The following is a 15,540-nucleotide window of genomic DNA, read 5'->3' on the forward strand; positions in this document are numbered from 1 at the left end:
TCTTTTCTCATGCTGTTGAACATCCTTACAGTCAGTATTCTGGACTCTGTATCTGATAGATTGCTTATCTCCATTTCATTTAGTTCTTCTGAGAATTATTTTGTTCTTTTATTTGGGGCTTATTTTTTTTGTCTTCTCATTTTGACTGCCTGTTTGGATTTTTTTCTGTGTATTAGTTAGATCTGCTAGGACTCCCAGTCTTTTGGATGGTCTCAGGTGCAGGCCAATGTCAGGTGCTGTTTGTGACTGGCCTTGAGTACCTTGTTTGAAGTTTTTCGCATTCCACAGCTTCTGGTCTCCTATGCTGGGGCAGGGTGTGTTTGGACAAGACCAAGATGCACACCAAGGTCTGCTTTTCCAAGCCCTGGGTCCAGAAGCAAATCAGGCAAATAAAAAGCACCCAGAGGCTGTTATTCAGTCTCTTAATGAGCCTCAGGCTGTAGAAACTCCACAGGGTGGATCAAGAGGTTTACCAGCAGAGTGGGGCAGTTTCTTCCCCCCCTAGGCAAAAGGTGTTTGGAAGGTAAATGTCTGCCTGAAAAAGATGTCCTCTGCTGTATGAGGGAATGACTCAGCATGGGAATCTAGCTTTTTAGTATATGATAAATTAACCAGTGGTACATTAACTTCCAAGGTAATAAGCTAATGGAGGAAAAAGGGGACATCTGTAATTCTTTCAAAAATAAAGATAAAAATAATAATAAAGTAATAAGCTGAGAATTGGAGAAAATACTTCAATTCAGAGATTTACTGCTAAAATATCAGAACTTCAGGAATGTATACCATTGAGAAAGACCTATTTGTATATTTAAGTGTACCATATGGATATTTGTCTCCATTCCATTTATTCACAAGCTCATGCCTGTCCATAGGCTAACCTTTTTCAAAACCATAACCCTAACCCCAACCCTAACCACCCCCCTAGAAAACGATTTATTTTCTTCTTAGAAATTATCAGATTGTTTTCCAAGTGAGCAAGGTTTTTCAAAATAAATTCCCTCGGCATTTTACTAACTTGAAAATTTAAGTAATGATGCTTGAAGTGAAATGGACCCAGATTTGTGTTAGGGGAACCTGCATGTAATTAGCATGAGAGTAATTTAGATGCTATAATTCTTTTTTGGTAATTTATGGTGTAAGCCACTGTCTGAGTTAATACATACAGAGGTGGGGAAAAGTAGGTTTACTGTTGTATGTGAAGCATAGTTTATTCTCGTATTATTATTTATTAATTATAAGCCTACTTTATTAATTGTGTGAAACCTATTTTTGCCAACCCCTGTATTTGTGTGCAACTTTAATATCACAGCAAATTCAAAATATCTTTATTCAGCAGTTTTGTCTCTGTAAAGTTTGGGTAAAATAAATTTTGCTCTTAGTAAAAGCTGATGATAATGAATGCCTTACCCTGTAGCAGTCACTGTCATGTCTTAACCACCTTTACATGTTTCACATCATTTAATCTTCATAACACCTCTATAAAGTAGCTAGTAGTAGTATTCTCATTTGTAGAAAAGGAAACTCAGACCCAAAGAGTTTGAGTAACTTGCTTAATCTTGTAATCGGAAAGTGGCAGAGGCAGGATTTGAACCAGACATTCAAACTTGAGAAATCATGCTTTTAACCAATAAAAGCTATTCTAAAAGAATATCGGCACTCCTAGCATTTTACTTTGTGATACATAAGTCAGTCCTTATAAAATAGATATTATTAACCAATTAAAATAATATTTTAACTAGAGGTTATGTTTCTGCCTAAGGACACAACATCAGATAGAGCAAGGCAGGGACAATAGTTAGTCCTCTTTATCTAGAATACAATTCTGTACCTATAATCATTGTTTAAAATACACATAAAGCCCAGCCGGGCATGGCTCAGCGGTTGAGCGTCGACCTAGGATCCAGGCGATCGGGGTTGGATTCCCGGTCAGGGCACATGCCTGGGTTGCGGGCTGCAGCCGATCAATGACTCTCTCATTATTGATGTTTCTAGCTCTCTCTCTCCCTTTCCTTTCCTCTCTCTGAAGTCAATAAAGATATACTAAAAAAATAAGTAAATAAAATACACATAAATATGCTATATGAAGCACTTCTACAGAGCCCTAGTATACCATAATTTATACATAAAAAAATTAAAAGGGAAATTCTTCAGTGTAACTTTACCATCTTTTTGACCTATGGAAAAATTCTGTGCTAGCTAAAATAAGAAATAACTTCAATTAGTAATTTTGCTTGTTTCCTCTGAATTTAGAAATGTTTGAGAAGATTTGAATGACTCAATTCCCTCTCAAAATTTGTTCTTAAGATTCAACTGTTTGTTACCTTTTTCTTCTCTAAATAAAATTTTGTATTTTATTATTAATAGAAGAATTAAAGTTATTTTTTATCCTTATGTCATCTTTATATCATTCTTTAAAAAAAGTTTTTGCCATAGCTAGATACTTACGGGTTTGAAAAGCAAGATTCTCTCCGGTTGGGTTTACTGACTTGGTTCATCTTTGCTTTGCCTCTCCCAGTCATTACCAGAGCACCTTCTTGGTCTGTGGCGTCCCTCCACACTCACCTTGCTGCAGGAGTCGAAGTCTGAATGACTGGAGTGTGGAAATAGTGTTAACAAGCGGGGCCAGGAAACTAAAATTCAACATCTGGTTTCATTTGTGATAAATATTGACAGTTACGTGTGTCCTTATGTATAAGTAAATGCCTATAAATCAAAGAGCACCTGCTTCTGTTTTTCAGAGAGCGAATCTGGAAGTGAAAGTGAACAAGATGAGGAAGGAGACAGGAGCGATGACAGCAGCGAGGACTCCTCCAGTGAGAGTGAGAGTGAGAGTGAGAGTGAGAGTGAGTCAGACGTGGAAAACAAAAGAACAGCCAAGAGCAGCTCCAAAGCCAAAGGCAAAGGGTAAATTATTTTGTCAGAATTCTCTTCAAAAAATATTCTGTGGTACTTTCTGCCAGGTTAACATTTCCCTTTAACTTATAGAGTGAGAAAATAAGTGTGTATTTTTTCCTGAGCAGATATTAAATCTTGTAAAATTAATTTAGAATACTAGTTTACCTTATTCTACTACTTACAATGCTTAGTTTTCATTTTGAACTTGAACAAATCTTGGGGCTACATTTTAAAAATTGGCATAACCTTGGAAGGCTAAGTGATCAGGCAGTAGGTATGAAACACTTAATTACCTTTCCTAGCAGTTTTGCTGAGGGCTAAAATTAAACCCTTCAACACTTTGCCATTATGTAACTAAGACAATTGATTTTTCTAAATAATGTTATATTAAAAAGATTATGATCCAGATATTAGAGTCAGGGGCTGTGAAGGAAGACGGTCATAAGATATTTAAGTGTTAGCGCTTTTTAAGATTTCCCATTATCAACAACATTATGGTGTATTAAAGTGTCATTAAAATTTTGAGTAATTGGGGCTGATACCTTGGATTGTAAGAGTCTGTGTTCCTCACTGCTGTCAGCGAGTGGCCTCTGCAGACATCATGGCCCTTTCCTTGGGAGCCTGCTGCCCGCTCCCTTGATGAGCTTGCAGCCCAGCTTAGTCGTGGCTGACAGCACTGATTGGGGCGCAGTACGCTCTCTGCTCCTTTTATTACAGACAGTAATTAAAGCAGCTCGCCCTGCCACTTCCATAACAAACACAGCATAATACCCTAATTATGACTTTATTAATTTAAGTCAGGATTTAATGATTTTAAAAGTGATTTATATTGTTTTTCCTGTTCAGAACAAATGAAATCTGTAGGTTAAATTAATACAGGCTTTTCATCATTGCAAAGTTAAAAAGCTAGTTACCAGTAAATTCTTTTCATTAGATTAACATCTGAAACTCTAAGCAGTAAGGTAAACAGTAATTACCCATCAAAATTGAGTGATCATAACAAAATAACACTTATACCTTTAAATCTTATCTCAAAAGCTAGAAGTTAAGTATATTCAGGATTACTCACTTGTTGCAACGAAGGAGTTAGTAATAGCCTTGCCTTTGAGAGAAATTCTGTACTTCTGGTTTAATATCAGAATAGCTATGATTACATAGTTTATAAAAAGTATCTTATTTCTAGGAAAGGAAAGTTTGGTTCAGTGCACTAAATATCTTTTCAGATAGCAAAAGCCACTTTGCTAGAAATTTATAATTATGTATTAGATTAGTTTCATCATTTTTTTCTTTCAGAAATGGACTTTTCTCTTTACCCATGTTTGAATTTAAAAGAATTGTTTATTACATCAAAGGAAATCTCAGATGCATTCTAACCTTGTACTTTTAAGTACATATTTTAACCATTGAATTGGGGATTATAAATTGCTATTTTTTGCTAAGGGAAGAAATAACATATTTTTTAGTCATCAAATATAATTACATGTGCTCTGAGATGTTACCATGACTCCATTTTTAATAAACAGCAATCATATTTCCTCCACAAAAAATCAATTCTAGGAAATATCGATTCTTCCCTTGCCTCACCATTCTCTCTCCCCATGTGTTTTTCTGCCTGTCTCTTAGAATGTTTTTTAAACTTGGCCAGTGTATAACTGTATGATATTTTTTTAAAGCTAGAGATGTTTAAGTATCTTCAAAACCACCCTTTGGTAATCATAATTATTTATGACTAAATTTGAGTTTTATACTCCTAGGTGTTTAAAGTTGAAGGGAGATATTACAGTGTAGTAGGGAAAATATGGTCTTTAGAGTAAAACAGACGTGAGTTCGCATTATAGTTCTACCCCTCCTGGCTATGTGTCCTTGAGCAAGGTACTTCACTTTGCTGGATATCATAGGATAATAGTGCACCCAGTAAAAATATGGTGGGATCTCTAAATTAGATGATTGGAATGAAGTTCCTAACATTCCTGGCACAAGACAGATTCTTCTTTTTTTTTCAAATCATAAGAGGAAGTTTGTGTAAAAAGTTACACAGGTAGAAGTGAGCCATCTGGGCTGTGTAGGCTCAGGAGACAAGTTACAGAGGCAGAAGGGCCCTTGGAGTTCTGGAGGGAGAAAGGCAAAGGTAACACGCCTGGGGGGAAAAAGAGAGGGGAAGGGAAAGGTTCGGGCCGCTCCTGAGAGGGATAACACCCGCTGGGCCCATTGACTTGAGGGTTTTAAAGGCTGGAAGTTTCGGGGAGGAAGGCCTTGGGGGAGGATCTCAGTAGGATATTCTTCATCTTTATGCCAGAACTTGATTTATTTGGTGATAGGGCGATTTAAACTATTTACTTTTTTGGTTGGGAAGAGAAGTATAAAACCATTAACTTTTAAATGCCCTTTGCTAGGGAAGGTAAGATTTTGTGATTTACTAGATGGTTGTAAGTTGCTTGTCCATTTAACTGTCTCAGTTTCCCTTTCTGCTTGTCCTGGCTGATTAGCCTATCTCATTTCTCCCTGGGAAACATCCATCCTGAAATCTTTTAGGGTTGATAAGGGAGGACGGTTGGTCTTCAGTAACTGCTTCCCTCTGACAAGGGCTGTGTGGTCCCTGCCTATGTAGGGTATGGAAGTCTCTTCCTGCCTGATCTGGGGGAGACAAGGGAATGGGACCTGAGACTGGAACAGCTTCTATGAGCTGATTCTTCTGAAGTAGTGATGGGCCAGAATCCCCAAAGCATCATGATCTTGATATGTAATAGTTGTGTCCAGAATCAAAGATGGTAGATTGCTCCATATTTCATTGATTTAATTATGTAGTGCTGAAAATAAGTTCAGTTAAATTGTTGAGTCCATTTCAGGAGGCTGTGATGCAGATGGGCTCCCAAAGTGAGACCTATATTGTGTAAACAAGCAATTGGGTATTTAATAAGGGTATACCTATGAAAACAGAAGGAAAAAGACAAAGGTTAATGACCAGAGCAAATTATAAATCAGTTTCTGAGTCTGTAATGCGGTCAGTTGAGAAGATTTTTAGATGTAAGTCTCAGTTTTTTGTGTGTTTTTTTATCTTTATTGATCTCAGAGAGAGGAAAGGAGAGGGAGAGAGGGAGAGATAGAAACATCAGTGATGACAGAGTCATTGATCGGCTGCAGCCCACAACCCGGACATGTGCCCTGACCGGAAATCTAACCCCTATCGCCTAGGATCCTAGGTCGACGCTCAACCGCTGAGCCACGCCCAGCTGGGCATCAGTTTCTTTTGCTAGAATGAAAACAAGCAGTGACAAGCTGATAGATCCTCCTTATCTGAACTTTGAATATCTCTGGTGATGTAAATTCTGCATGGTTCACACAATACCAGTCACTAGGATTGTTTAAGTTTAAGCTGTTGTGGCTATTTCTCAAGGTCATATCAATTCCTTTGGCTGTAATTTATAAGTACAAAGCTCAGAAACAAAAATTTTTAGTTCTCAATAATTCCAAGTCAAAGGATGGAAGAAAAATGAAACATTAGTTTGGAGGGTTGTATCCAAATATTTAAGAAAACAAAAAAATTCAGGATTCAGTTCAGTTTATGGGTGACACATAAAATTTTGAATACAATTACCTGAATTAGATTCTAATATCCACAACTATGTATTATAGATTCTATTAAAACACAATTTCTCTCCCTAAAATTTACATCCACATTTTTATGAAACAGCCCAATTAGGACCAATTTATTTGCTGCTCTAAATCCAGCTTCAACTTGGCCTGCTTATTTGCGTAAACACAACAAGAATACTAATTGGTCATATAGGCTCTCTTAAATCTTTGCTGGAATCCCATAAGGAATCTCCAGATAGAGCTTTAATTAGCCCTTCAGGGTGAAGAAGCCAAGCCACACAGTTGCCGTCAGGCTTAGATTTGGGTGAATTCCTCAAGTTCTTGAGGTCCCCCAAAATGTTTTGAGGTTCTTTCTCTGCCATCTCCCAGGAAAGCAACCTTCGTTTCTTACCTGGAAGGACTGATGAAACCATTTGAATAAGCAAGGTACCTTTTATCATCTTCCAAAGTCAATCTTAATTCCTTAAAGCTTTCTGGTGACATCCAATCTAGGGATGTCTCTCTCAATCATGACTTTCAGTCAAAATCTTTGTTAATAAAAACCACAATTGGAAACTGGTTTTATGTGTCCTATTATAAAGAGAACAGATTCTTATGGATTCATGCAAACAAACATATCACCATGAAAATAATGCCATTCATTAAGAGTTGCCAAATTCTGGAGGGATTAGGTAGGGAGAAAAAAAGATACATTTTTAAACACACATACACGGTAAAGAGAGCTAGACCTTCAGTTTTGAGAAAATGTCAAAGACCACAAGGCATCTCTCTTCGTGAGACTTTTTGGCAATCTCAGGTGCTGTCCTTTTCCTTGGAGAGCTTCTCCCTGCCCTCTGCCTGCCTTTTCCTGTTTCTCAACTTAGGTTTCTCTTCCTCTAGGAAGCCTTCCCAGTCTTCATTAAGTTTGTTGAGTTACCCATCCACATGTTCTTATGATACACTATACTTTATTACTTACCATATTTTGTCAATGCCACTTCTCTGTGTCTTCAGTGGACAGTAGACTGTAAGGAAGGCACATGGAGATTATCTGTATCTTACTAAACATTGTTATTCTCAGCACCTAATAGGGCCAACACATTGTAGGCATTCAATAAATATTTGATAAATGAGGGAGGGAGTGAACAAATAAAAGAACGGCATCAGCGCTTAGGTTTGATCATTTGGTATTTTAAAAGTTTATATTTTATTATCTTTTTAAGTAAGCCTTAGTGCGGTAGAAGAATTCTCTTTTGAACTGGTTAACATTTTCTCTATGTTTTAGAGTCACATTTAGGAACATAGTTAAGTAATTTTCTTGGACAGAAAAATTTATAAAATGCAGGTTATTTTAGCAAAAGTGCATGTATAAATACTTCAACTTATTAAAAAACAGTATTTTGAGACTGCTTTTTAAAATCAGCCTAAGTATCTTTGAAGTTGTTACTGTTAACACCTAATATATATTCCTGGTAAATCAAACATTTAATTATTAGTTTTTTTTCTACTTAGGTTATCACTTAGGTTATTTTATGATCTTTTGCATTTGAGGGCGTGTGATGTGGTATAACTGTTTTTGAATGGGATCTGATTTGGTTATAGATAATACAACCTTTATTATTACTTCACTAATACGTTCTGGGATTTTAAACCCATTTATCATCTTTTTAAATACTAAAAAGAAGTGGTTCTCAGTGAAATAGTCTTCTCTAGTGAAGGTTCTGATTTATAGGCAGAATGGACAAGTAGTAACATTTGTCATTTGACCTTTTAAATTACTTAAGCTTGTTTATATAAAGAATTTAAAGTTGATATTTCAAAATTTATTATTATACATAGTGATTCTGAAGATGGGGAAAAGAAAGATGAAAAATCTGAAACTTCAGATTCTTCCAGTGCTGAATCTAGTTCAATGGAAGACAGTTCTTCAGAATCTGAATCAAAATCAGAAAGTGAATCTAAATCCAGAAAAGTCACTAAGGTAAGAGGTTACACATTTGTTGTAATTTAAAGTAAATATTTTTATAGCCTTTTCCCAATTAAGAATAAATATTTCTGAAAATTAGTGTTTTGTAGAAAATCAAGAAACTAAGAAAGGAATTTAACATTGTCACTGACAACTAAAATAAACTTTTATCTTCATTCACACCTGTGATTTTATATATTTTTTTTTTCTAGATAATCGCTTCCCTTGTAACTCAACCCTGCAGAGAAGTTAGAAACATTTTTTAAAATTTGTCTTTACTGTTGAAAGTATTACAGATGTCTCCTTTTTTGCCCCCAGTGAGCCTTTCCTCCCCCTCCCAGCCCCTGTCCAGGCCTTCCCGCACTATATCTGTCCATGGGCTATGCATGTAGCCTCATTCTTTGCCATTGAAATAAGAGAGCTCAGTATTTGTGAGTATGGCCTTTGTTGTTCTTGGCTAGGATATGACAAGGGAGGCTTTTGCTAAAGGAGAGGTAAAAGGAAGTGCAGAAGTAGTATTGAGCAAAGGAATAGAAATGTACATGTGGCATAAGAAATTGAGACTAATACCCTTTTTAAAAATATCAGGTATTTTGGGAAATAGAATATTTTTAAAGGTTTAATCAAAGCTATATATGTTTTTTAACTAATAAAGACTCAGTAGCCATAATTTTAAAACAAAGGTAAGAACCACTTATGTAACAGAATGGTAACGCTTTTGATACATTTTTAACCCTTAACCTTGTCTGCTTAGCAGCAAAAAAAATAAAAGTATAAATTGCAAAAATGTAGTTATTCATACAAAATTCAGACCTAACATACCTTTCTGACCTTTAGTTATTACTCTCTTCCTATAAATGGATCATGTTGATGCTAGGCTTCAAATGCAGTTTTTGAAAAATAAACTGTATTCCAAATGTTGAAAATGTGGTCATGTCTTATCCTTTAAATTGAATTCATTTTTTTTTCTGAAAAGCAATTCAGTGAAACTTAACATTTATTATTAATAAAATCTCTTTTAGAAATAAAAAATACTTTTTATATTATAAAAGAATATTTGAAGCCAAAAACAAATATTGTACTTAATGGGTTTGTTTGTTTTTTTCATTTATTTGTTCTATACTTAACAATTTCTTTAATAAGTCATCTGAGTAGCCAAGGATGAAAATAAATCCATTGAAGTATATAATTGCCCTCCTCTATCTAGAGATTTATTGTTAAAGAATAAGCATGTTTAAAAATTGGCTAATATTTGTCTTACCATCTTTCAAATATTCTTGCATATAGTAAAACCCATTTAAACTTGAATTTATATTTAAAACTTGTGTCTATATATTATATATCTAAGATTTCTGTTTCAAAAATTTACATAAAACATCTTTAGGTTTATTAATCTGGCCTCATATAAAAACTTATTACATAGTGAGTTTGATACCTTCTTGTTTCCTACTTACATTAAATTAAAAAAATGCTTAAAGTGTTCTAAAGGAGCTTTAGAAATTAAGTACAACACATAGTAAGAAATCAGTGTTTTTAAAAATGATTAAACACGAAGTCAGTGACTGTCAAGTGGTGGAATTAAAATGAGTTATTCTTACGAAGTTTTGTAAAAGTTGATAAAGTGTAGACCTCAGAGCCTGTCTAGTATTGGAGGTAGTGCGTTAAACCCCATTAAAATGCCACAGAGGCTTGGCCAGGCATAGCTAAGCGGTTGAGCGTCGACCTGGGATCCTAGGCGATCGGGGTTCGATTCCCGGTCAGGGCACATGCCCCGGTTGTGGGCTCGATCAATGACTCTCTCATCATTGATGTATCTCTCTCTCTCTCTCCCTCTCCTTTCCTCTCTCTGAAATCAATAAAGATATTTTTTTTTAAAAAAAAATGCCACAGAGATGCCCCAGATCAGCAGTTCAGTTGGTTCTTGTTTGTCAAAGACTGTCAAAGACCACATTAAATTTCTTTATAATTGAAAATATTTTACTGTAGAATATCAGTATTAAAGTATTGCAGTGATTCAAGATTCGAGAAATTCAGGCTTTACTCATGTTGTCAGTAGTTTCGTGTCTATGTGTTTTGCTTATGTGGCTTATTTTCTCTCTAATAGAATGCTTCTTCCTGTCCACAATAGACAGTGTGGTTTATTTTAATTTATAGTTGGAATATTCTCCACCTTAGAGACCTCATAACTGTTTTTTTCTCTTTCTGTTTTTTCTGAGTGACTTGGAGTATACCATGCAATTACAAGTATACCAATTTTCTAACAATAGGCAAGTCTGTAATTGTAGAAGAGCCCTTCTTGCACCACATCTTGTGGCTTCTGCTCTAAATGATGAGTAATGAAGGCAGATGGTGGGCGCTTTACTTCAATTTAGCATTACAGTATTTTAGTACTGAAAATCCATACGCCTTAAACCTGCAGCCAAACTAAACTCTACTCTTACTCTTTCTCTCCCATTTCTTTTATCTGGACGTGTCCTGGGAATATTAAACATGAAAATGAGAACCTGGGGTAGCTTGAATGGGGTTGTCCTGTGGGACAGGCATGGTGTTGTGCTTGTTGGGAGGTAATGTCTTTACCCTCCAGTTTCCTCATCTCTAAGGTAGAGGTGCTCATACCTACTCTCCTTCTTTCAGGTGCTGTTACAAAAAAATCAAGTATGGAAAACCAATGTAAAGCACTATATAAATATAAAACACCGTTAACACTTTTTAACTTGAACTTTAATTCCATGAGAGACCAACAATAGTCGCATTATAGAACACCAGTGCTAAAAGGAACAAAAATGTTTTTATAACTCTTATATCTCCTGTATTTTTAATTTTTTTTTACTCTTTTTATACCATTCAAGTTATAAGTCAGCATTCAGGGATGACCCCTTACTTGCAGCCTGTGATCTCATCCACTTTCTGTAGGATACTGAGTTGCCAACTGCTGTGAGCATCTCCTACTACTCTCCTCTCAATCTGTTTGCCCTCCTTTTTCTTTGAATTGCTCTGAGCAAGTGATCCTATCCACTTGACCAAGAATAAGTCCTACTACCTTTTCACCTTGTTTTGTTGAGAATCACCTGCTTCCTTTGCACCACCCATCTTTTTCTCTCTTAATGCTTCTGCCAACCAAAGCACTCAAGTTTTTCCCAGCATTTAAAGAGAGGGAGGAGAAAGTCGAAGAGAGACGGAGATGGAGAGAGTGTGACAATGAGAGTTTAGAAAAATAATCTAGATAGTTTCCATCTCCTGCCTCTTAACACAATTATTTCTTAGTCCCTTTGAAATTGGTTTTCACTTTTATCACTTCTTACAAATACTGCTCTCTGAAAAGTCAGCTGTGATCTTCACCCAACCCAGTGCCCTCCTCTCAGTAATTATCCTTCTCGGAACTTTTTACAGCTCTTCCTCTACTACTTCAAACTCTCTGCATCCCTTTTTTTCTTAGTTCTTTGACCTTTCAGTCTTTCAATTGCTTCACTTTTATCGCCTTCTGACCCGAAGTGTGAACGTTGCCCCAAAGTTAGCACTTAGCATACACAGCTTTTCCAAGGCATTGTGGCGCGTCATCTGCGCGTGGTAGCGCTGTGCGCTGAGGCCCGTGTCGCCTTGCTCACCAGGGCCACGCCAACAGACTCAGTTCAAACAAGGTCAAGGGAGTTCATTTATTTTGTCTCTTTTTTCTCTACAGTTTTTCCTGTTGGGAGACCCATTCACTCCTATAGTTTTAACTAAAATTTTTGTGTGAATTCTTCCATAATAATATCTCTAAGTCCCTACAGCAGCTGTAACTTTTCTTCCCAAATTCAAACGAAATTCTTAGATCTGTGAGGAGCCGCTGGTCTCCCAAACCTATTGATATGGCCAGAAAGACACATGTTCTACCATTTGGTACCAGAATTCTTTCTCCAAGATCTGCAGCCCCAAAATCATCTTTGATTCCTCCCTCATCCTGTATGTTCACCTAGTTGCCAAGCCTTAGAAATTATGTGTATTGTTTCTCATATCTGTTTCTTCCTTTTCTACCACCACCATTCTAGATTAGTTCTTCATTACCTCACTCATAGACCATTGCCATTGGTCATTCTCAGAGCTTCCCCAACCCCAGTCCTTCTGTGTAGCTGCCAGGTTAATGCTCACATTACCTATAATGATGCCCCATTATCATTCAAGTTCAGTGACTCCTCAGACTAGCATGTCCAAACTTTCCTTTCCAGGCTTAACCCCCTTTGTGTTTCCTGTGTTCTGATCCCAATATACTGTTTATGGTTCTCTTAACATCCTATATGCTTTCCCATTTCTATGTCTTTGTTCTTCCTTTTATACTTTCTCTCATTACAGGAAATATAAGCTGAGGACAAAGTAGCCCCTTATCAAAGGGTGGTCCCTCCACTTCGTCATGAAATAAAAAAAACGTTATTGATGAGAGGGTATTCCTCATGTGAACAGTGTAGGGACAGTCAAAGGGTGAGAACTTCTGTTGAATTATGTCCCTGAGGTGTTTGTCATTTGACACCATGCCCCAGCAGATTCATAAGACACAAAACTATAATCATACATTTGATGTTATGTTTGTTTGAGAGTATTAGTGATTGAGAGTCCTTATTTGAGATCAGATACTGTCAGTAATGACCAAAGAAAATTATATTGTTTTTCAGTTACAATTATTTTGATGGGCAAGCATGTTTTTAATTTTAGGTGTTTGTTTCTGAAATATATATGATACAGAAGTATTTTAATTTTAATCTAATCCTTTTTATGAAATAATTCTTTTGTTCCAAATAATTGGGTTTAAAGAAAATTTGGCATGTGGTCTGAGATAGATTATGGATAAGAGTGAAAGGAACTATTTTCTTCCCTATTTGAGATATAGGAAACAAATTTTACTTGTGTTTGATTGATATAGCCAGAAGGACACATGTTCTTCCATTTGGTACCATAAATACTTTCACAAGTATTTATGTATGTTGCAATTATATAACGTATGTGAATATCGTAGAATATTGGTTTTTACTCTTACAATTCAAAGCCTTGCAATTTCGATTTGTCTTTCCCAGTTTAGTTCATATTTTAAGTTTTCCAGAACAGAAATATTGTTTCACTTCAATTGAGATATTTAAGTAATATTAAGTGCTATTAAGCAAGCTTTCTTATTGAAGTAGATACAACTTAATAGGGAAGATTTTTTTTTAACAGTTTAGACTAATTTTTAACTTATAAAGCAGTCTTAATTTACCGGTAATGTACTTTTGTTTTAAAGCACAGTGTGTGAGCCTCAGACTTTTAAAATCAAATTTGTTAGATGACTTGAAGGCAAGAGAGTCTTTAAATTGTCCTTGGTTGGTAATTCTAATTAAAAGTATTTCATGCAAACATCTTGCCGTGTGAGGCTAAAAATTAGCCTTGAATTTTTGTTGATTTCAAAGCACGATATGGATTTAACAAACTTACTTATCCTGTTCTGTAGTTTAAAATTTTAAACTTCTTTACAATAGTTTCCTCTTAGGAAGCATATATGATGTTTGTTGTGTAAGATCTTTTTTTCCTACTTGCTTTTTTAAAAATCAGCATGAAAATGAACTTGCATAATACATAAAAAATGTTTATAGATATATTATTACATAATTTTGTTTGTATTCTTTGGAGCTTAATAAGAATTTCTAGGATCTTTTATTTATTATTTAAAATGAAATATATTAAAAAGAAATCATTTTCTTAACCCTGTAACTTTGTATTTCATTTTGAAGATGTTGATGTGTTGAGGTGTATAATCGAATACCGTAGAAACAAAATGGAGATTTGAGGATGATGAATTGATAACTAAGTATTTTTGTAGTGAAATTTTAAGATCAGTTACTGTTGTCCTTATAAAAGTCTAATATAGTCACTCAGCTGTTAAAAACCTAATTCTCTATTTAAAAAAATATACAAAAACAAATTGTCTGTGTTTCTGCCTGATCTCTTCTCAAGTACTAACACAATGGAAACAGTGGGTGATCTGTCAATGTGTTTGGTTTGTCAATGATGGTTTTGTATAAATATTGGGGAGGTAAGAAATAAAATTCACACAGTAAAATATGATTTCATCTGCCTTTTCTCTGCAGCTCCATGGCTCATGCTGCGGTGTGAAATTCTCATTTTACACACTTTGCAGGCGGAGCACATGAATTATGCATTGAGCAAGAAAAATCTCCTGCCTCAAGTCCTATATGCATTTACCCAGGTTCTGTCTCTATTACCAAGATGAATTGCAAATGGAGAAATGTTTGATGGAATAGGGCTCTTAACTTCTTTGTTTAGAATTCAGATTTTTATTTTTATAGTAGATCCTTTAAGTATGAAAATGTTTTGAACTTACTATGGATTTTTTAAAATGAAAAATGAAATATAACATAAGAGAGGAATGCCAAACACATCATGAAGCTTTTTATAGCTTTGATTCAGAATGCAAGGCTTTTTCAATTTAGTAGAAATGACCATTATCTATTGCTAATGTTGTACTTCAGTCACTGGTTATTTGCTCTTCTCAGAAACTCAGTGAAATTCTTTCCTTTTGAAAGCCTTTTTTCTTCCTGTTTTAGGTTTTATACCAATTTCACACGCAGCTCTGTCCTGTGTTGTATGTGACCTGATGTATATTTAATAGACATTGTTACAACATCTTAGCTGTGAAGTAGAAAATAAGGTATAGACTTGCCTACAGCTTTACCTTTATCTCAATTTGAAAGGTTTCTAATTTTTCAGGTAGGGAGGTTACAGTTCCATAAAGACAGTCATGCACCATTGTAGCTTATAGGAAGCTACACCCATTGTGCTCAGCATAGCATGTTGATAAGTCACATGGTGATAAGCTCTTTTTGGTATATGTTCTTTTTTCACAAGAATGATATTCTAGTTGAGATGCTGTTTGCTTTCTAAGCCTGTCTTTGCTACTTACAACTTTTACATTTCAGCTTCAAAACTAACACTTCTATTTTTTTTCCCTAGCCCTAGAAATTATTCATTTGAGGTATGGAGAGAGGGGCAAATGTTGTTTATAAGTTACTAATGAAAATTAAAACCCATCTAGTTGATTTGGAGTTTTCAGTGGCAGAAATAATTAATTTGAGGAAAAAAAT

The 15,540-nt window shown here is 35.4% G+C and overlaps 1 protein-coding gene across 1 annotated transcript in view; it reads left to right on the forward strand.

Annotated features, from left to right (window-relative positions):
- The window catches only part of AP3B1 (adaptor related protein complex 3 subunit beta 1), a 185,870-nt gene that overhangs the window by 112,192 nt on the left and 58,138 nt on the right, over positions 1 to 15,540 (forward strand). Inside the window, exons 19-20 of the mRNA XM_081131585.1 lie at positions 2,739 to 2,904; positions 8,308 to 8,449. Of these exons, the coding sequence (XP_080987711.1) occupies positions 2,739 to 2,904; positions 8,308 to 8,449 (308 nt within the window). The remainder of the gene's footprint in view (positions 1 to 2,738; positions 2,905 to 8,307; positions 8,450 to 15,540) is intronic.

The sequence above is a fragment of the Miniopterus schreibersii genome (assembly GCF_964146895.1).
Source record: "Miniopterus schreibersii genome assembly, chromosome: 3".
In the NCBI taxonomy this organism is placed as follows: Eukaryota; Metazoa; Chordata; class Mammalia; order Chiroptera; family Miniopteridae; genus Miniopterus; species Miniopterus schreibersii.